The sequence below is a fragment of the Juglans microcarpa x Juglans regia genome, chromosome 3D (genome assembly GCF_004785595.1).
Source record: "Juglans microcarpa x Juglans regia isolate MS1-56 chromosome 3D, Jm3101_v1.0, whole genome shotgun sequence".
NCBI lineage: Eukaryota > Viridiplantae > Streptophyta > Magnoliopsida > Fagales > Juglandaceae > Juglans > Juglans microcarpa x Juglans regia.
The window spans coordinates 1,972,191-1,999,581 of NC_054598.1; the positions used below are offsets into that span (position 1 = coordinate 1,972,191).

Sequence of the window (27,391 nt, forward strand, 5' to 3'; positions counted from 1 at the left end):
ACAACGCTCTACTTTCTCAATGACTGTACTCTTGACTAGTTCTTTTAGAATGTGTGTCAATGTGGCTAGCATTTTCCATAGGTCCTCAACAGAGACAAGTTTTATCTTGTTGGTTGGGATAAAGTTTGTTCTCTAATACCTTGTTGTGGTTTGGGGGTGCGTAACATGAGGATCTTCAATAAAGCACTCTTTGGGAAGTGATTGTGGAGATATCACCTGGAAGGGAAGGCTTTGTGGATAGTAGTTATAGACTTAAATTATGAGAGTATTAGGAGGGTTGGTTTTCTAATGAAGTCAGGGGACATAAGGTGTGGGGTTGTGGAAAAATATTCATTATGGATGGGAGAGATTCTCCAACATTTTTCAGATTTGCGGTTGGAAGAGCCGAAGAGGTCATGGTATTTATTTTTGGCATGATCTTTGGTGTGGTGAAAGGGCTCTTAAGTTTGTTTTTTCCACTCTTTAGCGGATTTCTAGTGACAAAGAGGCCATGGTGGCTGACTTGGTGGTGTGTTCCAATGGCTCTATCCTTGGCATGTCGATTGTCTTAGAGCGGCTCAAGATTGGGAACTTGGAACGTTTGATGATTTGTTTGATTCATTATATGCTATGTCTTTTGATAATGGGATGAAGGATAGGATGATTTGGACTCATAGTGGGAGTAAAAGGTTTTCGGTGCGTTCCTATTATAATAAGGCCCTTTCGTGATTATCTAATGATCACTACTTTCCCTGGAAGAGCATATGGAATTGTAAGGTTCCTCCTAAGATTGCTTTCTTTATCTGGACTGCATCCCTTGGGGGAATCCACACCAATGACAATTTGAGAAAACATGGTCTCGTCATTATGGATTGGTGCTTCTTGTGTAAGAAAAATGGGAAATCTGTGGATCATCTATTGTTACATTGTGAGGTGACTCAATTTTGTGGAATGAGATCTTTAACCAGACCGGTGTGGCATGGGTTATGCCTGGAAGAGTTATGGATCTTTTTTAGTGCTAGACAGGAATTAGGGGAAACGCTCACATTGCTGCTTTGTGGAAAATGATCCCTCATTGTATTGTGTGGTGTTTGTGGATAGAGAGAAATAGTAGGTGTTTTGAAGACTGGAAGCGATCCTTGGATGAGGCGAAGAGATTCTTTTTAAATACATATTTCCTTGGGCTTCGGTCATTATTTGTAATGAGGACAATTTTCATAATTTGCTTCTATCCATCACTAGTGATTAGTGGTATTTAGGCAATACTCCCTGTACTTGGGCTATACCTTATACTATTAATAAAGTTTTACTTTTACTTCAAGAAAATTAAATGAGAATAGGATTCCAAATTATCAAGCCCCAAACGTGATAACGGGCATGGTAGGAATGTCAAACGATTCCTCTATTCTTATGCCAGCTTTCAGGAGACAGCAAGTACATTGAGCGGTCAAGCTCTATAATGGAAAAACATCACTAGAGGTGAAGCCTTGTGGAGTAATAATATTTTCCCATACAAAATAATAATTGTGAATAGCAATGTAAAAGGACCACACACACACGCTCATATATATTTATATATATGGAAACATTTGCTCCATACGCAGCAAAAAAACTCAGTCTGGTATCTTAAATGAAAGATTTTGGAATCTGCTGAAAGGAGGTGCATATCACTTTCAAACAAAGCATAAGCTTCAAAAGCAAAAGGTTCATTATCCTCTAAAATATATCCATTCATGCACCAGGGATATATAAGAAACAATCAATCTATGAGATAATTAAGTACTGACAAGTCATAAAGAGAGCACAAAAGTATATAAATCAACAGAAGAAAGTTCATTCATTAGTCAGACATTACTTCACCAGCAAAACTAAAAGAACTTCAGTATTAATATCATTTGCATCGACTATAAAAATACTATACTCAGTTTAGCACATTTAATGCAAAGATTAAAAATTAGTAGAAAGTAAACCTCATCATTTAGAGCAGCAAAAAATGCACTCAGGCTATCAGCCTGCGCCAAAAAATCATCAAAACCTCTATTTCCATGAAGAGAGGAAAATATAGAATGGCGAACAGTCACATCAGCATCCGCAACAGCTGCAATGAGAAGCTTTTCCACAAGCTGCAGAGAGCCCAATGGCAGTTAGCAAACAAGAATTTTTAAATGAAAGTCAACATTACATGCACAAGAGCATGGCCCAAAAGGGCATTAACAAACCCCCACTTTTATGCCCATAGAATCATTCATAGCCCACACCCAGATATACTTGAGAAATAGCGGGAAAAAAATCTGAGTAAAGGTTGTCATACTACAAGTTTTCGTCCAAAACTTGTATGATTGCATGTACAAGCAGAACTCTAGAAGCGGCTCTTTCAATTGCTGAAGAAAATATATATATATTTTTTTTTTTAAGTAATTGCTGAAGAAGAATATATTAATATAAATATTTAAAAATAGTGGCACACCTAATATAAGCTTGCAGGATGGATGGGGGTTACTAACATCAAAAAACAAAAAAGAGTGACAAGCTTTTACAGTAAATACCACTGGTTATGAGCTTTAAGTATGTTAACACAAAAAAAGAGTTTGGCATTTAACCTCCTCAACAAGACGCCGTCTCTTTCCTCCAGCTCGATTCAACCTGCTAGGACCAAATTGTGTACCTGCTATACCAGAAAAAGAATTTGCAACTAATCTGCAACAACAAAGGGCAGCATCTTTTCTTGTGGCTCCATCCTCGTCATCTAAATACACAACCACCGATTCTCTAGCAAACTCAAGAAGCTCATGACCCTAAAAAATACGTTAACTTCTTAGTGAAATTAAAGTTCGACCAGCATCCAAGCTGTACATAATAATTGCTAATAAACCTTGAAATTAAAACGAGCAAGAGTCTGCAAAGCAAGTGGCACTAGGGCTGAACCAGTCAGATCTGAAGCCTGCTGGGGGATATTCATCACATTTCCTCTTCCTATTCCGACAGCATGCCTCCCCTGAAGATAATGGGATTTTGAAAGAACCATGGAAATGCAACCAAGCAACCGATCTTGAATAGTAGGCAGCAAAGGTGGAATTCTGTAATAACAACCAATGAAAAGAAAAATTAAAATCCTTTTGAAGGATTTTCAACCAAAGTTATGTGAATGAAGGTTAATAAAATGGCTTACCTTTACTAATCATAATAAAATAAAATGGCTTACCTGACAGTTATTTGCTCAAGTGCTTCTACAAGCGTAGAGGAAAGACCAGCAGAAAACATAACATCCAAGAGACCACGAACATGGGGCTCCATCACTGGGCCCATTGCTTTTGAAATACTTCCAACACAAGCCAAAGCCTCAAGTGAGGGTTTACCTCTACGTGGAGCAATCTACAGACAAAATTTGGCAACTGTCAGATATCAAGTTCAGTGTTAGATTGATATTGCTGAAACCAACGAAATCTCCAACTGCAAGCAAAATGCGACCAAAAGAAAACTACATGTATTGTGCATAACAACACCATAAGAAAGGTGGGGCACATACTGCATCACGTAAGTGAGATGTAATTGTCGGCAAATAGTGGACAAGGTCCCCATCCAAAGCACCAGCCATCTCCCCGAGGGCAATGAATCCACTGCCACGTTCAGCTGGTATTCGCAGAACTGCAAGAATATGATTCATGCATATCTGCAAGAAATTACAGCCTCTCTCACACACACATGCTTTGGATAATCATTCTAAACATAAATTTGAAACAAAGTAAACAGTGGTTAGGTGACACCCACAACACTTCTCCTACCAGCTACAGTGGTTAGGTGTAAAACTGAAATAAAGTAAACAAACCGTCAAATAGTTTGTAACAAATCGATCACGCAGGAAATGAGCAATGCGAGGTAGTAGCTGAGTAATGCTCAGGCGAACAAGCCGATCCCGATGCTCTAAGTATCTGAGGACAATTTCAGCAACTTCTCTATACCTTGACATCATGAACTCACCAGTATTCCTGCGCACATGAATTTCAATTGTATATAAAGCCAGAAACTATAGCCAATCAAAGGATGACACTAAAAGAATGCACAACCTGCCAAACTAAGAAGAGAGACAATAACATAATATATTTAACAATTTACAAATTTAATTATTACTGTTTGCAAAGTCTAAACAGATTTGTTTCCTCTGATGAGTAAAATTCATTATTACTGTTATATGACTACCAATGCAGGACGCAGATCCACTACGATATAGAAACACGGTAGCTCTTAATGTGTTTTTTTTAAGAAGTAAGAAGAAGTTTTATTAGAAACGAATATATAGGCAAAGCCCATGCACACAGGAAGTATAAAAAATAAAACACCTAAGTACATTCTAGGAAACGGAAAGCGACATCAGAAAATCATGAACGGAGTCACTAACGTTTGGGTAGCGAAGATATCTCAACACTTTCCAAGTATTCTCGTACGGATGAAAATACTCCACATGCCAAACACAGTGAACCATCTTCATACCAAGGTCTCTCCAAAGTCTCTCCACTGTGTTTCTGAGCCGAGAGTTCACTGCTCGCGTGCGAATGCCAGTGTGCGACGGAGAGGGAGAGGGAGGTTCGTGGTGGCTGGGTCTGCGAGAGGTGGTGGAGGTGCGGTGGTCTAGGTGGCCGCGTACGGTGGCGCAAGTGGAGAGAAATGGGTTTCACCCATTTCGGTTGGGTTACCACAGGGGAGAGAGAGAGAGAGAGAGAGTGAGGAAAGAAAAAAAAAATCACTATAATATTTATCACTATTATATATAAATAAAAAATAAAATAAATAAAATATTTATCACTATTATATATAAATAAAATCATCATTAAAAAAAATTAATTATTGATGGGACCCACACCTTTTTCAATTATTTATCCAAAAGTCAATAACTCAACATACTTCATACATCCAAACAACTCAAAATACTCTCAATGGGACCCACAAACTCACTCAAATCTCTACTCATAACTATTCACAAACATTCTCAACACTTCTCAGGTATTCTCACTACCCAAACGTACCCTAAAGCAAAAAACCAAAACAGTAAAAGAGTGCACAAAGTTACTCCAAAGTACACTCATTGTCGTTAAAACACCACTCATTCATTTCCATCCAAATGCACCACATGAGACACAAAGGAACCATCTTCCAAGCCACATCCACTTGAGTGCAACCATGAAGCCCTTTCCAGCATGCTAGAAGATCAACCACTCTCAAAAGAATCACCCAAGCCAAGCCGGTTCTACCAAAAATGCTATCCCATAAAGCCCTTGCCATCTCACAATGCAAGAGTAAATGATCCACGGTAGCTCTTAATGTTAAACCCACTTTTCCCAAAAGCATGAGTTAATGGGCAGAGGTAAATTTAATATTATTAAGTTTTTTGATAGGTAAGAGGTAAATTTAATTATTTAAATTATATTCCAATATTCCTCACGTGTGGGCCAAACTTCTCCTTAATAAGTAGGCCCAACATGTAAAATATATAATTAAATAGGGGTGAAGCGTAGAGTCAGGGTTCAAACTCATAATCATTGCCCCGATATTATTTTAAAGAGTAATGTTATACGCCACACTCACATCCCACTATGTAATATGTGGCACATTTATCACCATTTGATGATAAAGAATCATCTAATAAATGATCATCCAATGATAATAAATGTACCACATCTTACATAGTGGGATAAAAATGGGATAGTAGTGTAATGTATAGAATTTTTCTATTTTAAAACATCACTTATCCCAAAAACTTAAACTGATGGGAAGAGATAAATTTCATTATTTAAATCATATTATAATAAATTTTTAATAAGTAATAAGAAGTTTTATGAAGACAAGTAAATAGCATAGCCCAAGTACATAGGAAGTATATAAGCAGAATTATATTATAATAATTAACGAAGTAGGAAGAACTTAGAAAGTGTAGATATGGTCGAATAGAGAAAAAAGATGCTAAATTTCAAGATGACTGACACAAACAACAGGTTTTCCTTTTTTTTTTTTTTTTGTAAGTATAAACAACGGATATAAAATTGAAGCTGGACTAATAGAAGATCAATTTCTAGGTTCAAAATGAGTCCCAAGAAGAATTCATATCTTATATATTATTCAAGAGATAAGAAAAGGCTGCTTAAATTGACTCAAAAGGATATTTATAATAGCCTATAGCAAGCCAACGATCTTAGCCTTTCATTACGCCAATAATAGATCACAAGCCAACGATCTTAGCCTTTCATTACGCCAATAATAGATCAATCATAAACCTTCATTCCTAAACAGATGACTTTTAATGGGCCAACAATAAAATAAGAGAATAAGCCTATGCCTAACTGGTGGGTCCAACGAAGTGGACTGATAAGCTCACTTTGCTTAAGACTTTAGATGCTCCTGCATCAATTGATTTCCCATTCTTTCTACATATGCAACGCCAACCCATCATTATAATATTCCCTTTCCTTTTTTTTTTAGTAAGTAAACGATTTTATTAAATAATGATAGGCATAGCCCAAGTACACAATAAGATATACAAAGGTATGCTCTATCTATGTGGAATCTATAGAGACAAGGAAGTCATGCAGATTGAGGCCATTAAAGTCTATAGCTATGGCCCATGTACATAAAGTTCTCAGAAAAAAAGCTCTTAATTCCTTTATTGAGCGCTTGCTATCTTCAAAAGTCCGTTCATTGCATTCCTGCCGCAGACACCATAGAATACAAATAGGGATCAATTTCCACACAGCTTTGATTTGTTAAATGCCTCTTAAATTTGTCCAGCTGGCCAAAAGGGCATCCACCGTAAAGGGCATGACCCAAGCTAAGTTTAATCTGCTGAACACTTCATTCCACATTACTCTAGACGTCTCACAGTGTAGTAAGAGATGATCCACTGTCTCACAGGACTTCTTACACATGCAGCAACAATCCACTATGATCACCCTGTGTTTCCTCAAGTTATTTGTTGTCAGGATCTTACCCAAGGAAGCTGTCCACATGAAAAATGCCGCTTTGAGAGATGCCTTATGTCACCAAATCCTTCTCCATGGAAACTGTCTATTCGGCGAGTGTGTAAGAAACTTATAGAAAGAGAGAACCGAGAATGTACCTTTACCTGCGGGTATCCACCACCAAATATCAGCTCACTGGTTGCTCGGTTTTGTGGAATATAATAGACTAAAAAAGTCCTCAAAGATGCCCACTTCTCAATCTTGGGCCGCCCTACTGAAATTGATGTTCCATTGACCTTACTCCCCCAATATCACCATGAGATCAACAACTGAGGCTTCTTTTTCACAAACAACCTGGAAAACAGAAGGGAATATGTCCTTTAGAGCACCATTTCCACATCACGAGTCGCTCCAGAATTTAATCCTAGAGCCCTCACCAAGAATGAATCTTGTGTTTCGAGTAAAGATCCCCCATCCTCGTCTAATATGCTTCCAGACTCCCACTCCATGAACCCCACTCACCTCCCCAATACACCACCCCCCCCAACACCGACAACAAACCTCCACATTTGCACTCAATCACTGCCTTCCATAGGGCATCCGGTTCCATATTATATCTCCACAACCATTTTCCAAGTAATGCTCGATTAAAAATTCTCAGATTTCTAATACGCAACCCACCAGAGGAAATTGGAGACAATACCTTGTCCCAACCAATCTTGGGCCTAAAAAAGTCCTCAAAGATGCCCACTTCTCAATCTTGGGCTGCCCTACTGAAATTGATGTTCCATTGACCTTGCTCCCCCAATATCACCATGAGATCAACAACTGAGGCTTCTTTTTCACAAACAACCTGGAAAACAGAAGTGAATATGTCCTTTAAAGCACCATTTCCACATCATGAGTCGCTCCAGAATTTAATCCTAGAGCCCTCACCAAGAATGAATCTTGTGTTTCAAGTAAAGATCCCCCATCCTCGTCTAATATGCTTCCAAACTCCCACTCCATGAACCCCACTCACCTCTCCAGTACACCCCCCCACAACAAACCTCCACATTTGCACTCAATCACTGCCTTCCATAGGGCGTCCAGTTCCAGATTATATCTCCACAACCATTTTCCAAGTAATGCCCGATTAAAAATTCTCAAATTTCTAATACCCAACCCACCAGAGGAAATTAGAGAGCATACCTTGTCCCAACCAACTAAATGGAATTTGAATTCATCACCCACTCCACTCCACAAGAAATCACGCTGAAATTTCTCAATCCGATGTGCCACACTTGCTGGAATAGGGAATAGAGACAATAAATAAGTTGGCAAATTAGACACCGAACTCTTAATTAAGATGATCCTACCACCTTTCAACAGATACAGTCTCTTCCAGCCTACCAATCTCCTTTCTATCTTCTCGATCATTGTGTCCCATATTGGAATAGCTAGGCAGCCCCCAACGGAAGGCCAAGGTAGTTCATGGGAAGAGAAGCAACCTTACATCTTAGCGTGCTAGCCAGTTGCCTTATATTGTTAGCCCATCCAAGTAGCACCATTTCTTATTTGTCAAAATTCACATTCAAACCAGATGCTGCATCAAAACAAAGTATATGATCCTTCAATGCCCAAACCTGGCTTTAGTTTGCCTCAGAAGATTAACGTATTATTTGCGAACAACAAATGAGAATAATTAATAGTACCCCACCCCTATTGGGGTCACCAATCGAGAAACCAACATAAAACCATTATTAACCAGTGTCGAGATCATTCTGCTAAGCACCTCCATTACAAAAACAAAGAGAAATGGGGACAACGAGTCCCCTTGCCTTAAACCTCTGGTATTTTTGAAAAAGCCAACTGGACTGCCATTGATCAAAACTAAAAATTTTGTCATTGATATACATCATCTGATCCACGACCTCCATTTCTCCCCAAATCCACACCTCCCAAGTAGGTACGGTAAGAAGTCCCAGTTAACGTAGTCGTAGGCCTTCTCCATATCCAACTTGCAAAGCATCCTTGTAGTGCCAGCTTTTAATCTACTGTCCAAACATTTATTGTCTATGAGAACCGCATCTAAGATTAGTCTACACCTTACAAATGCATTTTGGGGTTTTATAATAATCTTCCCCAAAATCACTCCTAGGCAATTTGAAAGCACCTTGGAGATTATCTTATATACCCTGTACACAAGGCTAATTGGCCGAAACTCCTTTACCTCCGATGCCCCGACCTTCTTAGGTATCAATGCAATAAAAGTAGCATTCGGGCTTTTCTCAAATTTTCCAACCAAGAACAATTCCTGGAACACCTGCATTAGATCCTCCTTCACTACTTCCCAATATGTTAGAAAGAAGCCCATAGAAAAGTCATCAGAACCTGGTGCCTTGTCTTTAACAATTCTCCTCACCACATCATGAGCCTCCGCTTCCTCAAAAGGCCTCTCCAACCAAGAGCCATCATGCAGCTTAATAGACTCAAACCCAAGGGCCATCAAGCATTGGTCTCCATCCCTCTTGTTCTGTTTCAAAAAAATCAACAACATGCTCGCAAATCACCTGACCCTCCGTACAATCCACACCATCAATTTTCAGCATCTCAATGGTATTGGTTCTCCTGTGAGAGTTAGCAATTCTATGAAAGAACATCGTGCTTCGATCCCTTTCTGTCAACCACAATGCTCTTGATTTTTGAAGCCATGAAACCTCCTCTAATAGGATAACCCTCTCTAAATCTGAGACCAATTATGTCTTCCTAGATAACTCTTCCGGGGAGAGGACCCGAACCTCTTGTATCCTCTCTAACTCCTGAATCTCCTCCACCTTGATTTTCTTTTGTACCCTTATGTCACCGAAAGATTGAGTATTCCAAAACTTTAAGGGCTCGTTTGTTTTCAGAGATGAGATGAGATAAGTTGCGATTAAAGTTAAAAAGTTGAATAAAATATTATTAGAATATATTTTTTAATATTATTTTTGTTTTGGGATTTGAAAAAGTTGAATTGTTTATTTTATTTTGTGTGGGAATTTGAAAAAGTTGTAATGATGAGGTGAGATGAGATGAGATGTTTCCTGAAAACAAACGAGGCCTAAGTCTTTTTTTAGCGCTTTCAGCTTGCTTGCAAAGATGAAGCTAGGGGTACCGTGTATCTGATATGAAGACCACCATTTCCCGACCCTGTCCATGAAGCCTTCAGATTTCAGCCACATATTTTCAAACTTAAAATGTCAATGCCCTCATTGGACACCTCCACATATATTCCCTTTCCTTAAATCATCCCAAGTGAGAATCTTCCCTCAAGTGATTTTCCAAACAAAGAAGGCCACTCTCATAGGAGCTTTAATACACCAAATGCTTTTCCAAGGGAATGGGTTGCTTCCATAGGAAGATAACATGTTACATATGATCTCACTTCCAACACCCAATGCTTTAAAGAGCCTAACAAAACCGTATAATATGATCTCCTTCTACATAAGCTACCCCACGTACACAACTGATGTTTTCCATTTAGCCACCATGATTACCTCTACTAAATAGATGACACTCACATGTAACGTTATGACGGTTGCTCACATAAAACACATGCAAAACACATCCATGCTTCAAGGCATCCAACTTATTAGTCCATTTAAATTACATAAGCACGATATTAAGGATTACTAAATAAATTAAAATAATAGAATAACAAGAACATTGATGTGCATCTCCAAATTATTATTTCTATAGGTAATGTGCATCCCCACGTTCTAAAATATTAATGCTAGAAAATCATACTGCCATCAAGAAATACAAATTCAACTAACTGCACCAACCTCAAAAGCTCCCCAACAGCAAGTAAAGAACCATGTATACTGTGAACAGGAGCATTTTTAACCAATCCATTCTGTGTTGCCTCAAACATCCGATAATACCTGTCGACGACATGAGAAAGTAGAACAAAATGTCCAAATAGGCGTCAGAAGGGGGGAAATCTTTTATCTATCAAAAAATAAAGAAAGGGGGGAGAAACGGAAGGAAAGCAAATGTATCAGATAGTGGAAATTTTGTAGTCAACCCAAGAGAAGATAAATAAAAGAAACAACGTTGCAGTGACAACTTAAGTCAAGTAAACCATCACAATATCCCCTTCTTGCAATATCAAAACAAAGTCCATCCACTACACATTATTTGACCAAATCCAATTCTCTCTATATATGTTCCTCAAAAAACTTGATTCATGTGGTGTCTTCCTTCATCTTGGCAGAATTGCCACATATGTAATTAAGCACAATTTCGCAAAGGAATTGCCCACTTGTTTTCTAATCTAAAAATTATGACGATGTTGTATTTTTCTAAAGAGTTGTTTTGCTTAATGCAAGGAACAAAACTTTGTTTGAATATACTGTTTGGGTCAGTCGAAAGACGGACTCTTTGGAAATATTTAAGAAATATCATGGGAACAGAAAGAAAAATGAAGAAAGCATTGAAAATATTATAGATGTATAAAAAATACCATTTGTACGTAAAAATAATTGTTTTTGCATGGTCGTAAAAATAATTGTTTTTGCATGGTGTGATGTGTGCCCCAGAGAGAGAGAGAGAGAGAGAGAGAGCAATAATAATTTTTTATTATCAAGAGCAATAATAATGACAATAACATATATATGCCAAGGGCTGTTGGTATTCATTGCATTAGCCCCTCATCATGATAAAAAAAGCCTTGAGGTTCACATAAAGGTCACAAGGCTGGGACAGAGAATTTATTCTACAGATACCAATTAGAAGGCATGGGATGTTCAACTTGGTGTGTGTATGTATGTCCAAACATCAATGATTAAAAAAAAAAATCAAATAGACCACAAAAAATCCTCCACTATAAGGACTTTGTACATATTACCCTCACGAGGTTCCAACATTCAATCCTTCATTGATCAAGGAGTTGTTCCCGGACACCCAAAAGTGGACTCAAAATCCACCCCCAAAGAAAAGAAGAAAAATTAAACTCCAAATTTACATGTTATAAAAACTATGGACTAACCATTGCACACGCCAGCGTGTCTCACGCTTTTCAATAACTTTAAGGCAAGCCCGTAAAGCCTCCACAGCTCTCTCTCGAACAGCCAATGTTTGATCCCTTAGGGCAACCCAGATAGCATCAACAAATTCAGATACATGAACATTGAACACTGTTGAAGCATTTTCAGCCATTTCCTACAATGAAAAGAAATATGAATCATAATCTCAATAGAAGAAAACTATAGTTAAAATCTAAACAATGATGATCATAGCAATAAACATGGGCAAGTCAAATGGTCATTTTCAGTGAAACCCAAGCCTTCTAAAAGCAATGCAAAACTATGAACTAGAAATCCTTGGCTTGCTTACTTAAAGAGGGACATTCTATCAATGTTTGTTTAACAAGTAAGGCTGAATTTTGGAAGGCAATTTCTATGTATATGCACTAAAGTACTTGTACAAAAACAAATTTACTTAACTTTTTTCTCTTCATACATTTTTCCCCTTTTTCTCCTCTATTCTCATGCACACATGTAAACTCATCTCCGGCGCCTCTCGCCAGAGCTGATTCCCTACTTTGTTTCTTTTCCTCCTTTATTTTCTGTTTCTTTACAAGTTACCAAGATGGAAGGTGATGGGAGTTTTATGGGAGCGAACAAAATGGGTCTTTCTAAGGAGTTGGTCATAGGTTCTAAATGTTTTACTCTCGTTAAAGAGGGGGGCAGTTTGGCTATTACAGAGAAGAGTTGGAGGATGGTGGCTAAGGTGGTTCTGGGTCCTTCATCGGTGCAGTGGCTGGCCAAGGCCATGAAAACGTGTTCAAAGGAGGAAAAAAAGGATTTTTACACCACAGTCCGGGAAGGCAGCCGTAGCTTTATAGCACAACGATGTGCAAATAATCGAGGCCGTTATATGGCGGTGGTGGAATATGGTGGTGGAGGGAGGAGGAATTTTATTTTCGTTCCTGAGGAAGAGGATAGTGGCTGGAATAGAACGGGGGAGGCGCTGAGGGACTTTTTCTCCGGCCAAAGAAACACCCACAGCGACGGTAACACAAAGTGGCAGGTGGACGCGATTCAGTCACAGCACCACTCCTTCAGGGAGGCACTGATGGTGGAGCAGACCCATGTGTCTCGGAATGGGAATGACAGCATGCTAAGACAGAGAGGCGTGTCTACGGGACTTGGCTCTGACAGAGAGGTGCGGCCTGTACAGTGGCAGGGTGACGGTAGCAGACAAGTAGGTGGTGTGGCAGAGGGGGAGATTGAAAAATTTTTGCTGAAAACTAAGGCATAACTGATAGATATGCAAAGCAAAATCGACTGGTTAATAAGGAGATGGGCTCGGTTTGTAAAGGGCCTGGCGAGGGCCTGGAGGTGGATGCAAAACAATATAGGCTTAGGCCTCAGGTAGTTGGGGGTGAGCCCACAAATATTAGGCTCCAATCTAGGGGGAACTCAAGTAATAGCGGGATGGTGGGGTTTAAGCCAAAAATTATGGGCCGCAATGAGCCCATCAATCACAAGGCCCAGTCTGTATCCTTAAGGTCCCAGCCTCTAGTTGGAGAATTCGCAAGGAAGGAGACCAGCCCACGGCCAACGGTAACTCCACAACCGTGCCGAAGGAAGCATCGAAAACACCATGTCCAGTGGTGGGTCTTGTGCCCGTGGCCCAGACAGTGCCGGTGACGGTGGTGGAGCAGATTTTACCGTCGCACGTAGAGGAAAAAGATGCTATACTGCCAACGCCAATCTTTTTCCCGAAGTTCTACAAACAGAAAGTGCCGATCCTCAACGTGGAAACCATATCTTCTCAGATGGAGGCTTCACTTGCTTCTGTCGAACAACTTGAGGAATTATCAAAAGGTGGGGATGAGAGGAGTTTGGATTTAGTGGAGGATAGCATAGTGGGCCTACAGTAGAGGCTCACGGAGGTTAGTGGTGAGTTGTGTGGTTCCCAACACCCTTCCCTCTGATAACGTGGAGATAAACGTGGATTTTGTGGTTGAATGGGAAGGACGTAACCTGTTTGTGGGGGAGGGAGATGCTAGTGACAGGGACCCATTCCCACTGAATTGTCTACTACCAAATGACTTTGAGATCTTTAACTGGGTGCTCAAAAAGGTAAAGGACATCCAACATGTGGTGGGTATGGAGTGTGTGGGCTATGAAGAGCAGTTTATGGCCCTTCTGACGGCCATTGAAGTGGGTCATTCTCAATCCAAGAAACAGAGGCTTAATTGATCTTTGAATGAGGGTAGCCCAAGTTGTGATAGGTCCAAAGGGAAGGGTATTGTTGTTTCTTTATGAAGCCGAAAATTGTGTCTTAAAACGTGTGCGGGCTGAATGAGGGTAATAAGCATCTTTGCATAAAAAACTTGATTTGGGAATGGAAGGCGGACATTGTTTGTTTACAAGAAACTAAGTTGAAATTGGTGACCAGAAAAATAGTAAGAAGTGTGGAGCTGCCCATATGTAGATTGGGTTCATCTGGCTTCGAATGGGGCATCGGGTGGTATTCTTGTGATGTAGGATAAAAGGGTGGTGGAGAAAATGGAGGAATTTATAGGGGAATACACAGTGGCATGTTCTTTTAAGATGGTGAAGGATAATTTCTTATGGGCTTTTGCAGGTATATATGGACCGAATGTTGACAACATCAAAAGTCATTTGTGGGAAAAACTTGCCGGAATATATAGCTAGTGGGACCTCCCTTGATGCATAGGTGGTGATTTTAACATAATAAGGTTCCCTAGTGAAAGATCTGGAGACAGTCGTCTATGCCTAGCTATGACAGATTTTTTAGAGTATATTTTTTATTTGAACCTGGTGGATCTCCCATTAACAGGTGGTCCCTTTAATTGGTCTAATAGTCAGGTGTGGCCTTGGCTGGACAGATTCTTAATATCGCCAGATTGGGAAAGTCATTATCTGAAGGTATGTAAGAGATTGTCGCGCCTCTGCTCGGATCACTTTCCCATATTGTTAGATGGAGGCGATATTCTAGGAGATCGTCGCTACTTTAAGTTCAAAAATATGTGGCTTAAGAGCGAAGGCTTCATGGACAGGGTAAGGCTTGGGTGGTCATTTTATCAGTTTCATGATACCCCTTCTCATATTCTTACAGGCAAACTAAAAATTTTAGGCCTTGTTTGTTTTCACATATGAGATGAGTTGAGATTAAAGTTAAAAATTGAATAAAATATTGTTAGAATATATATTTTTAATATTATTTTCGTTTTGGGGATTTGAAAAAGTTGAATTGTTTATTTTATTTTGTGTGAAAATTTGAAAATGTTGTAATGATTAGATGAGATCAATTGAGAATAGCGAAAACAAACGAGACCTTAAAGAATGATTTAAAGCTTTGAAATTCTCAAACTTTTGGTGACATAGGGGAGCAAAAGAAAACCATGATGGAGGAATTACAAAAGATAAAGTCCTCACCTCAGAGGAAGTCTCACGTAAGGCAGACCTAGCCTCAGTGTTGATAAGAGTTTTATCGCTAGAGGAGATCTCTTGACAACAGAAGTCAAGAGCACTTTGGTTGAAAGAAGGGGATCGGAGCACAAAATTCTTCCTTAAAGTGGCTAATTCTCACAGGAGAAATAATATCATTGAGATGCTGAAAATCAATTGTAGAGACTGCACGGAGGCTTCTGTGATCCGGGAATATGTGGTGAGTTTCTTTGAACATTTATTTACAGAAGAAGAGGGTTTGAGACCAAAATTAGATGGACTCGATTTTGATTATATTGAGCCACAGTCAGCGTCTTGGTTGGAGAGATCTTTTGAGGAAGAAGGAAGATGAGGTATATCATGCGGTCAGAAGAATGGTGAAAGATAAAGCACCAGGTCCATATGGCTTTTCGATGGGCTCTTTTCAAAACATGTTGGGAGGTAGTGAAGAGGACATTATGAATTTGTTCCAGAAGTTATTCTTAGCTGGGAAGTTCAAGAAAAGTCTGAAGGACTCTTTATGGGGGGGTTGGTGTACCAGAAAGGGAAATGGGTCCTATAGTGTGGGGGATTGGAAGCAAATACGACGAGGGTGGGGGGTGTTTACTTGCCATACTAAATTTATGGTGGGGGAGGGTACTCATAAAATTTTGGAGGGATATTTGGTGTGGAGAGGAGGCTCTAAAGGACTCTTTCCCTTCCGTTTTCCGAGTGGCATGTGATCAAGAAACTTCGGTGGCGGACCTCTTGGTTCGTTCAGAGGACCAAGTCCAACGGAATTTCACCTTTAGTAGAGCAATCCAAGATTGGGAAATAGACAGTTTTGAAGCTTCAACCTAGTGTATTCTATGAAGTTGAATGGATTGCGGGACGATAAACTATGGTGGACACCTGCAGGTAAGGGTACTTTCTCGGTTCGATCCTTCTACAAGTCCCTTACACTTCTACCAAATACTCATTTCCCACGGAGAAGATTGTGGAGGAATGAGGCGCCTCCCAAAGCAACCTTCTTCTCTTGGACAGCAGCCCTGGGTAAGATTCTGACTTCCAATAATCTACGAAAGCGCCAGGTAATTATCTCAAATTGGTGTTGTATGTGCAAGAAAATAGGTGAGACAGTGGATCATCTCTTGTTACATTCTGAGACAGCGAGTGCCGTGTGGAGCGAAGTGTTCAGTCAAATAGGGTTAAATAGGGTGATGTCTGCCACAGTGGTTGAGTTATTGGCCAATTGGGTGATGTCGGGAGGTGCTTCACAAATCAAAGTTGTGTGGAAGATGGTCCCTACCTACATTATGTGGTGCATATGGCAAGAGCGTAACAAGCGGACATTCAAAGACAAGGAGCAGACATTAGAGGAGCTTCATGCTTTATTTTTTCGCACCTTATTTCTTTGGGTCATAGCTATAGATTTTAATGGCCTAAATGTACATGATTTTCTTTCTTCTATAACAACTAAATAGGTCTTATCTCTTGTATAACTTCTTGTGTACTTGGGCCATGCATATCCTTATTAATACTACCGTTTACTTATAAAAAAAAATGTATATAAGATGGTTCTTAGGAGAGAGGAATGTCCATGCTTTTGAGGGGTTCAGATAACCATTAATGGGACTAAAGCTTTTGTTCCTAAGGTCATTCTATGGTTGGACGACAGCTACAAGATAGTAGGGCTGAACAAAAACCGACGGGACCAACCGCCACCGACGAGAACCGACTGACCATGTCAGGAACTGGTGGAGAACCGGCCGGTGTGTAGTGGCAAATTGAAGGAATCGACATTCAATTGTTCAATCCCGGTTTGAAGCTGGACCGGACCGTTGAACCGACCGAAGGGATAAAACTATAATATTTTTTTTTAAACATACCCTAATCAAAATGACGTCGTTCCACTTAAGTTTAAGTGGAACAGCGTCATTTTACACCTATAAGTAAACAACACATAATGAAAACGACGTCGTTTGGTTCAATATCAATTGGCGTTGTTTTATTAAAAATGTATCAAAAAGAAATATGCATCAAACGCCATTCCACTTAAACTGGAACGGTATTGTTTCGAGATGGGTCTTCTTCTTCCCCAACCTTCTTCTCGATTCAATTTCAGCCTCTGCAGCTCTCTCTCTCTCCCCTCTCAGTCCTCTCTCTCTCTCTCTCTCTCAGAAGCAGCTCGCCGCCAGGGGAACCGAACTCAGACGAGAACTGCCAAAGAACCGCTGGAGTCAATACGGCCGGTTTACCTCCTCCCCATCGACCGGTTACGGTCAGTTCTTCCCCCATTTTTCAATCATCGATCGGCGTCGGTTTTGCCCAAAAACCGCGCCCAATGGGTCGATTTTCAGCCCTACAAGGTAGTGGTTACTTTCTCATTTTCAATATGTTGGTTTAGATGTTAGTTTTTGTTTTTACTAGTTTCTCCTTGCATAAATCATTTTATTAGTGTTACACCTATTTTTTGTGCTTTTTTATGCAATTTATAACTTTAGAACAGGAAAACCTATGGCAACATGTTATATTGCATGAGATAATATCAACTGATCTTCTTATGCTTAAATAGAAACAGTATGACATAATCGTAACAGAAAATCTCATGAATCAAAGTTCAATTCATGCCTTTATCAATAAAAGGGATAAAAACAAATATCCACCTAATCTAATATCATATGCTTACCCAAAACTGAGCTTAAAAAATTATAAAATAAAATAAATAAAATAAAATAAAAAAAGGACCAAAGATTTCTACCAAATTGACTCAATCTATTAAATTGCCATGTGGACTTTCAACATGTGAGAGGCACATGCCTTTTTAATATTATTAATGATGTTTGGTTATAAGATAAAATAGTTTTCAGAGTTAAAGGAAGAGTTAGTAGTGGAAAAACATCGTTAATGCTATTTAAAAAACATCTCTCCCATGTTGAAATTACACATGAAGATTATAGGACAACTTTGTCCAAAAATAAATGTCGCACTTGCTTTCAAGATTACTACTGCAGTAATCTACTCCATCGCCCCAAAGCCAAGTCCATGTGTACTTTCAGCATGTGAGAGGCATGTCTTTTTAATAGGATTAACAATGTTAGATTGTACGAAAAATGGGTTTTTAGATGTTAAATGAGGAGTAGGCCTCGTCTGTTTTCACAACTATTTTCAACTCATCTCATCTAATTATTACAATTTTTCCAAATTCTCAAACAAAATAAAATAAACAATTCAACTTTTCAAATCTCAAAACAAAAATAATATTAAAAAAATATATTCTAACAATATTTTTTTCAACTTTCAACTTTTCACTTTCAACTCAACTCATCTAATCTGCAAAAAAAACGAGGCCTTAATGTTGGACTAACACCGTTAATCCTGTTTAAAAAAATGTCTCTCTCGCATGTTTTTTTTTTTTTTTTTTGATAAGTAATCAAGAAGTTTTATTCATAATAATAGGCAAAGCCCAAGTACACAGAAAGTATACATGAGAAATATCTATCTATAATTTACAATTGAAAGAAGAAAATCATAGACATTAAGTCCATTACAAACAATAGCCCCAACAATCTGCCGGGCATAACCCATGATAAACCAAGTCCTGTATAAAAATCATCCCAAAGAGTCCTAGCCACCTCGCAATGTAGAAACAAATGATCAACAGATTCGCCATCTTTCTTGCACATATAACACCAGTCTAATACCATTAATCGACGTCTCCTGAGATTATTCGTGGTGATAATTTTATCCAAAGCTGCTGTCCAAACAAAAAAAAGCTACTTTTGAAGAAGCTTTGGTCTGCCAGATGCTCTTCCATGGGAATGAGAGCCTACCCGGGTCTGATAAAACTCTGTGAAATGATCAGACCATAAATTTACCTTTTTTGGAAGGGCTCCAAAACATCCTATCCATCATACCCTACGTCATACGTACTGAACACAAAGCTACATAGAAGTCTGAAATAACCTCCAATTCCCAATCTTGGGCTGCCCTAGTGAAGTCCACATTCCATTGAGGGGAGCCATTAGAAAAAGCCAAAAGGTCCGCTATCGCTACATCCTTTACTCGTGCTAACTCAAAAATAGCGGGGAATGTGTCTTTGAGACAACTTTCACCACACCATTTATCATGCCAAAATCTTAAGCGAGAGCCATCGCCCACAACAGTATGTGTCTGTCTCCTAAAAATCTCCCAACCCTTCCTAATGTTTTTCCACAACCCTACCCCATGTGAACCACGTACCTCATTCGAGCACCAACCACCCCATGCTTCCCCAACCTGTGCATCAATAACAGACTTCCACAAAACCCCCCGTTCTTGTTGGTACCGCCACAGCCATTTACCCAATAAAGCTTGATTGAATTTCATCAAATTATGAATACCCAAACCACCCCCAAAAACTGGAATGCATACCGTGTTCCAATTGACCAGATGGAACTTGAACTCATCCTCCAAACCACTCCACAAGAAATCACGTTGTAACTTCTCAATACGGTTGGCAATCTTTGCTGGGAGTGGGAACAGTGACAAAAAATAGGTGGGTAGGTTAGAGAGAATACTTTTAATCAATGTAAGCCTACCACCTTTCGATAAAATACAACTTCTTCCAAGATGCCAGCCTACGCTCCACCTTTTCAACCACTGGATCCCAAATCTGCTTTGATTTGAAGGAGGCACTCAATGGTAATCCAAGGTACTGAAGAGGTAGAGAAGATACCTTACACCCCAAGAGAGGCTAGAGTTGCCACATCAGGAACATTACCCACTGGCACCATCTCAGACTTTGCCAAATTAACTTTCAAACCCGAAACGACTTCAAAACAAAGAAGTAGAGCCCTCAAAGATTGGATATGCCCAAGATTTGCTCCACAGAATATAAGAGTGTCATCAGCAAACAGCAAATGAGAAATATTAAGAGAACCATTCCCCACCGGGAAACCATGGAGAGAGCCGCCTTCCACAAGACCTACAATCATCTTACTGAGGGCTCCCATGACAAATAGGAAGAGTAATGGCAATAGCGGGTCTCCCTGTCTCAACCCACGAGAGGAGTTAAAGAAGCCCGCTGGAGAACCGTTCACCAAGATAGAGAATCGAGTTGTTGAGATACAAAACTCTATCCATTTCCTCCATCTCTCTCCAAAACCACATCTTTCAAGTAAATAGAGCAGAAATTTCCAGCTGACATGATCATAGGCTTTTTCCATGTCTAGTTTGCAGATTAACCCAGGTTCCTGAGATTTGAGACGTCCGTCCAACACCTCATTTGCAATTAGAACCGAGTCAAGGATTTGTCTACCTTTAACAAATGCGTTTTGTGGCTTCGAGATTAACTTCTCCATCACCGTACTCAATCTGTTTGCTAGCACTTTGGAGAGAATCTTATAGATCCCAGTGACAAGGCTAATAGGACGATAATCACGAACATCCACTGACCCCACCTTTTTTGGTATGAGTGCTAAGAAGATGGCATTGAGACTTCTTTCAAAACTAGCATAAAAATAGAACTCTTGAAAAACCCGCATAAGATCACCTTTGATCACTTCCCAACAGGTTTGGAAGAAACCCATGGTAAAACCATCAGGGCCAGGGGCCTTATCACTAGCCATGCCACAAACAACTTTGCATACTTCGTCATCTTCAAAGGGCCTCTCCAACCACTCTGCACCCTGTTGACCTAAAGTTGAGAAAGTCAACCCATCTACCAAAGGTCTCCAAGATTGTTGTTCGGTTAGGAGATGTTCATAATATTGTCCCATGTGCTCCTCAATACTTGGCTAATCCGAAAAAACTACACCATCAACCATTAAAGTATCTATAGCGTTGATCCTCCGACGCGAATTAGCCACCCTGTGAAAGAATTTTGTGCATCTATCTCCCTCCTTAAGCCATAAAGCCCTAGATTTCTATCTCCAAGAGGTCTCTTCCATTAGTAATACTCGTTCAAAATCTGTAACTAACTGTCTCTTGCGAACTTTTTCAGCTTCATTCAGAATTCTTGCCCCCTCCTCCCCTCCCAGGCCCTGTAACTCCTCCATAAGGGAACGTCGCTGTAATATAATATTGCCAAACACTTGTTCATTCCATAACTTCAAGTCATATTTCGGTGCTTTTAGTTTCCTTGCCAGAATGTAGCTTGGAGATCCTTGAAATTCATAAGAAGACCACCATTGCCTGACCCTGTCTACAAAACCGTCAGATTTAAGCCACATATTTTCAAATTTGAAATACCTTCTGCCTCCTTGGATGCCTCCACAATCCAAAAGGATAGGGAAGTGGTCGGAACAAACTCTAGGTAATCGTCTTTGAATAACTTCAGGAAAGTGTGATTCCCAATCTGAAGTTAACAAAAATCTATCGATTCTCAACCAAAAAGGGATATCTCGAGTGTTGGACCAAGTATATAAGCCTCCCGTTAGTGGAATATCCATGAGCTCCTGTTCTGAAATGAAACTAGAGAATTCCCCTCATAGCGGGAGTGATGTGGGTTGTACCTAACCGTTCACTCGAGAAACGAGATACATTGAAGTCTCCCCCTATACAACTTGGTAATTCCCACCAACTAAGGATTCCGGCCAATTCTTCCACAATAAGCTTCTTTCTGAGTCACTGTTCGGACCGTATACACCTGCAAATGCCCAACAGTACCCATCTTCTACATTTACAAATGAGCACGCCACAGTGAATTCACCCACACATTCCTCTACTCTTTCCACCACTCTTTTATCAAACATAATAAGAACACCACCTAATGCACCTTTGGAAGGTAGATACGACCATCCAACACGATGCCCTCTCCACAAACTACGAATTATTTGCCTTGAAATTAGTTCAAGTTTGGTCTCTTGCAAGCAAATGATATCACCCTGCCATTGTCGAAGTAAGTTTCTGACTTGGAGTTGTTTGGCCTGCTCGTTCAGCCCCCTTACGTTCCAAGATATAATTTTTGGTTTCATAACAAAACCATCGTAGCCCTTCCCTTCCCACGCCCCCGACACGAACTACGCTCCCCTCCATCATCATTCATATCCCACATAAGCCTCTTAAGTTCTCTCTCTCTCTTTTTGTCCAAAGCTTGCGAGGGATCAGCTTTAGTATGTGTATTTGCAGCTTCAACAGATGTGAGTAAAGCCAAAAATTCATCTTCAAACCCCACACATGTAATCCCAACAAGATGTTTGATCTCCATAGCTGTTTGTATTACCCAATCTGAAACCCTAGGATAAAACGATTTCAATGGAGTGGGTTCTATCCCCTCAACAGGGCATTTGCCCCTCACTGTATTCACCCTTCCTTCGATCATCATCTCCCCTCTATTTGGAGGGTCACAAACCACCAAAATACCTTCCATTGCATTGTCCTCTGAATTACCCAGCCTTCCCCCACTATGATGGTCCTCCAAACTGAGTTTCACGGCAGCTGGAGAAAATTCAGGTGTCAAAACACACTAACTGGGCAGTTGAGGACACTAGGGGTGGCCCAGAACTTACCGCCGGCAAGTTCTGTGACTGTTCACAGTGTTTTGACCCACCCAACAGCTCTCCCATCCTTTCCGCTATAGCCTCTCGAGGGATAGAACCTTCCATAGATGCCGGCGACAACATTATCGTCGTCGTGATGACAGGAGGCAACCCAAATGGGTCCGTCGCACCCTTCTGTGCCACCCGACGAACCAGTGATCCTCCCGATGACATACCAGTTCTCTCCTCTGTAGCTTCATGCGAGAAAGACGTTTCCACAGACGCTGGTGACATCATTATTACTATCGTGATGGGTGGAGTCAACCCAGAGGGGTCCATCACACCCTTCTATGCCACCCCACAAGTCGAAGAAGCTTCTGGTAATTTCCCCATCAGATGTGCACCCTTCTCTTTACGCAAATCTACTTCCGACACTAGGTTTCTGCCGCAGATATCACCGGAAGCTGTCCCTGAGGACGACGGCGCCGAGCCATCGATGGTTGTCGGCAACAGTTGCCGTTGTTGGGCCAGCAGCCCACACGGCCCAATGGCTTTCGGGCCCTTCACAGGTGAAGGCCCAACCCTCTTGAGGTGCCACCTCATCTTGGGTTGGGCCTGGCGTGAATGACCCAAGCCCAGGCCCATCTTGGCTTTCAGCCTTAATCCAGCCCCCTGATGACCCAATCCCACTCCTAAGCCCAAGTCCACATTTCCTACAAGAGCTTCAATAGCCTTCTTCAGACTACTAAGTTCACTCTTCACGTCTTTCAGTTCCAATTTTAAATCAAGAAGAGTCATATTTTCCTCCCTTTCAACTGTGCAGGGACTTGACAAGACAGCTCCAACTACTTCTGGTAAGGGGGTATTGTCAACCCGAGAGCACTCCCCTGCACCCCCTTTCTCTTTGTCCTTTTCTCCAAAATGATAAATTATCTTCCGACATGTATTGCCATGCACTACTATCCTACTGCCTACTCTACCACCACCTACTGTCTCCGCATAGGACCTGGCTTGCCCACCCACCTCTTTCCCCTTCCCTCCATCTTGAACCACTGCTTGGCCCTTAGAGGAACAAGACAGCATAAGCTTCATATCCATGGACAAATTTTTCCACCCCTGTCCTTCCATCCCAGCCGGGAACACAAGCATTCCACGACGTCCATGACCATCGTATTCAGTTACTTCCAGGTAAAGCCCGAAAGAATTAACATGCCGATGAGCAACTAATGCCATGGACCCAGCTCGAAAAGTCCTGTAGAACTCCTTTCTTCCCTCTGCAAAATAGCACTCCTCCATCGTATTTGCCAACCAGCGAGAACAGAAAGTGGTGAAAGACATCACCTTAGAAAACTTCCTACCTCTTTTAGTAATACGAAAACAGTTGCCCCCCTCGAGAGATAAGATGAACATCTTATTTTCTACAAATAAGTGTTTTACAGCACCCATCTTAACTCAAAAATAATAACAACCTCACAGAAAAATTAGATGATTCCAGAGGAAAAATAGCCAGAAAGCTCACTCATGTTAGAGAAACTGTACGGAGAGAGAAATGCTCACTTCGTATGTTGAAAGGACACGCCACAATTGAATAGATTGGGTTAAGAGGAAATTCATCTAATCTAGTTTGGAGGAAAACTCAGCCCATAAAGATATGTTACACTTACTTTCAAGATTAAAACAGCAGCAAAACGGCAATCTACTCTGTCCCCACGAAGCCAATCCAGAGCAATTTGTACCTAAGAGAACAAAATATATCAGGCAGTAAGTGTTCCCCAGCAACCAACACTACAAAGTACTGATGAAAATGCAATAAACCTGGCGTTCCACTTCATCTGCAGTCATTGCTCCACCAGCCCTAGCTAGATGGCCCAGGACTCTACCAGCAAGCACCAAAACATCAGGATCCCGCTTCACCTCAAACACTGTCCGCATGTAATTAGAGAACTTTGAAACCTTGGAGGCATTCTCCCCGAGTGCCACGTCTATCAACTCATCAATAGCTCTTAAAGCTCCCAAGTTTTCAGCTACGTCATTACTGTCTAAAAGACTAGATATTCGATCATACAACTGATCCATGAAACGAGAAAAAGCTTCACCACCAAGGTCACGAGCTTCTTCTTCCAGATGTTTCCTTAAAGCTAATGAAGCCCCCTCCTGTAAACAACATGGGGTAATTTCCCAAAGATAAAGCAAATATGCCAAGTGGTACTAGGGTAGCAACAAGCTAAAACAAACGAATGACCAGTTCTGAAGAAGGGGATGCAGGAGAATAAAAACTAGCTCTATTAAGCTTCGAGGAAAATTATTCAGATAAAGCAATGCCAAGATCCCAAAGCGATCTACATAGGACAAAAAGTCAAATTTAAGAATCTCACTTTTTGTAAGCATCCTTTAAAAAGAAAAACCACACATTAAGAGCAAAGGAGAAAAAAAGTGTAGTAAGAAAACCACAACTCCAGAAAGAAGATGGTGCACGAAAACAGAAGTCCCAAACCAAAAAGAAAACCAATAGAAAATTATTAATAGACTCGAACTAAGCTGAACAAAAGAAATCTATATACTTTTTCCTTCCTCGGGAAAACTTTCATATTCTTCATCGAAAAGGTAATTAATTGAGTTAATTTAAAAAAAAAAAAAAAAAAAAAAGAGGTAATTGAGGGTGTCACCCACAGAAAACAAAATTAAAATCCTCCGCTTTCCCTTCTTTTTCGAAATTTCCTCCAACCAAGTGATTCTAGCCCGTCCTTCCAAAACTACACCAAAGAAGCGACTCAGAATTCCACCTACAGTTTCTTTTCCCTCGTTTTCTCGGTAAAAGAGAAGAAAATGAGAGAAAACCTTCGAAGATCATCAAAAACTCTTTAAAATTAATCACCATGAATCGTATGACTAGCCATTAAACGAAAAGAATTCTAATAATTGTCCTTTAATATCATTTGTTTTTATTCAATTCTTTCCCAGTAACCAATCGGAAAGTAGCGAGAGAAAATTCGGTACTTTGGGCTTGTCACGCGTGCAGAGGTCGGCGAGAATTCGGTTGAGCGAGTCGAAGCTGCCGCCTCCAGCCCCGGAGGCAGCGGCCGCAGCAGCTGCAGCACCGGCGGAGTAGCGGAGGGACTGTGACGTGGACGCCATGTGGCTCCCACGATTGAGAAACCCTAGAGCGTCCTCTCTCTTTCTCTCTCTCCCTCCGTATCTTTCACCCAGATCTTCGAGTCTTCAAGGCATCGAAGTGGACACAAAGCTGCAGTGTGGTGTTTTCGGTCGGTTATAGGCGTTTTGAGTACGCGTGGTGAGGATGTGTAATTACAGGACTACTCTTCCGAGCCAGGTTTTTTTCCGGTCCAGTCCGAAATCCGGTTATTTGAATTCTGATTATAGGTTTCGACTTGGATCAAATTGAGCTGTAACCCATATTATAAAGATCAGATATATCTAATCCGGATCCAGATATGAAACGCGAGTTCCGTAGTCATAACCCAGTATAACCGGATTTGTATAAAAGGCAAAAAAAAAAAAAAAAAATCTCATTCCTTTGACCCATTACCTCGACCCCCCGCTTCTCTCTCTCTCACTCTCAACCCTAACTACGAAACCCTAGCCGCCGTCGTGATGATCTCGATGGTTATTTGATGGAGAGGAGTAGTTGATTCGAGTACACTCTCTCACCGATGGCTTGCAGAAGCTCAACTTTGAGAATAATCTCTTCCTCAGCCAAACTAGCGAACCCAAGATCACAATACACATCTTTGTCCACCAACACACTCATACCCATCAAGCTCTCAAACCCATCTCTCATTGACATCCATCTGAGCCTTTTAGACATGGTAAAATGGCACCGCTATCATCCATAAAGATTGTTTTATTTTTGTTTGTCAGAGAGAGCTAGAGCAAAATGGTACTGCTGAATACAATATCGTAAAGAAGGTGAAGGAGCACCACAAGAAGAGGGCTAAGGAAGCCAAGAAGCTCTCCCTTAAGCACAACAGAAGCTCAAGGCCCTCGAAGCCCGTCGCGCCCTCGCCTTCGAGGAGTTGGAGCAAAAGAAAGTTGCACTCAAAGAAATGTTACTCCCCATTTCCTGCCCTCGTATTATTGCATGTTATTTTGCTTGCTCTATGACTGAATCAGTTAGTTTTTATCCTTGCGCTATTGCACATATGTATCTTGTTATTTTTATTTCTCAGTGTAGGTTGGGCGTTTCTGGAGAAAATTATACCTACACACAAACGATATTGATGGCGTTCAATATTTGTTTAGATAGATTTTGTGTGCTTGCTTATCATTCTCTATGCCCAAACTGCATAAGGGTCTTATATAATAGTTTTGAAAAGGTAAGCATAGAAAGGAAAGAGAGGGAGGTTAGTTTGATGTTTAGTTAAAGTGCATACATTTCCTGAGGCTAATGTTTGCACTGCTCTAGACCCTCTCATCTTACTTGATTATAAGTTGCTTTTAAGCTTAAAGTTTGGATTTTTGGTGATGGCATAGATCATATTAATAAGGTAGTGAAGAGAGTATTTAGTTTTGGACCTTTTAGAACTGTGCCTTTCTATCTGGTTTGGTGATTTGGAAGAAA

General features: G+C 40.5%; 1 protein-coding gene across 1 annotated transcript in view; it reads right to left on the reverse strand.

Annotated features, from left to right (window-relative positions):
• The window catches only part of LOC121255618 (serine/threonine-protein kinase TOR-like), an 83,344-nt gene extending 57,259 nt beyond the window's left edge, over positions 1 to 26,085 (reverse strand). Inside the window, 11 exon segments of the mRNA XM_041156015.1 lie at positions 1,950 to 2,102; positions 2,580 to 2,774; positions 2,852 to 3,056; positions 3,182 to 3,351; positions 3,506 to 3,649; positions 3,806 to 3,965; positions 10,733 to 10,831; positions 11,938 to 12,110; positions 24,477 to 24,548; positions 24,628 to 24,966; positions 25,810 to 26,085. Coding sequence (XP_041011949.1) covers positions 1,950 to 2,102; positions 2,580 to 2,774; positions 2,852 to 3,056; positions 3,182 to 3,351; positions 3,506 to 3,649; positions 3,806 to 3,965; positions 10,733 to 10,831; positions 11,938 to 12,110; positions 24,477 to 24,548; positions 24,628 to 24,966; positions 25,810 to 25,947 — 1,848 coding nt within the window. The 5' untranslated portion in view covers positions 25,948 to 26,085.
• Positions 26,086 to 27,391: the final 1,306 nt, after the last annotated feature.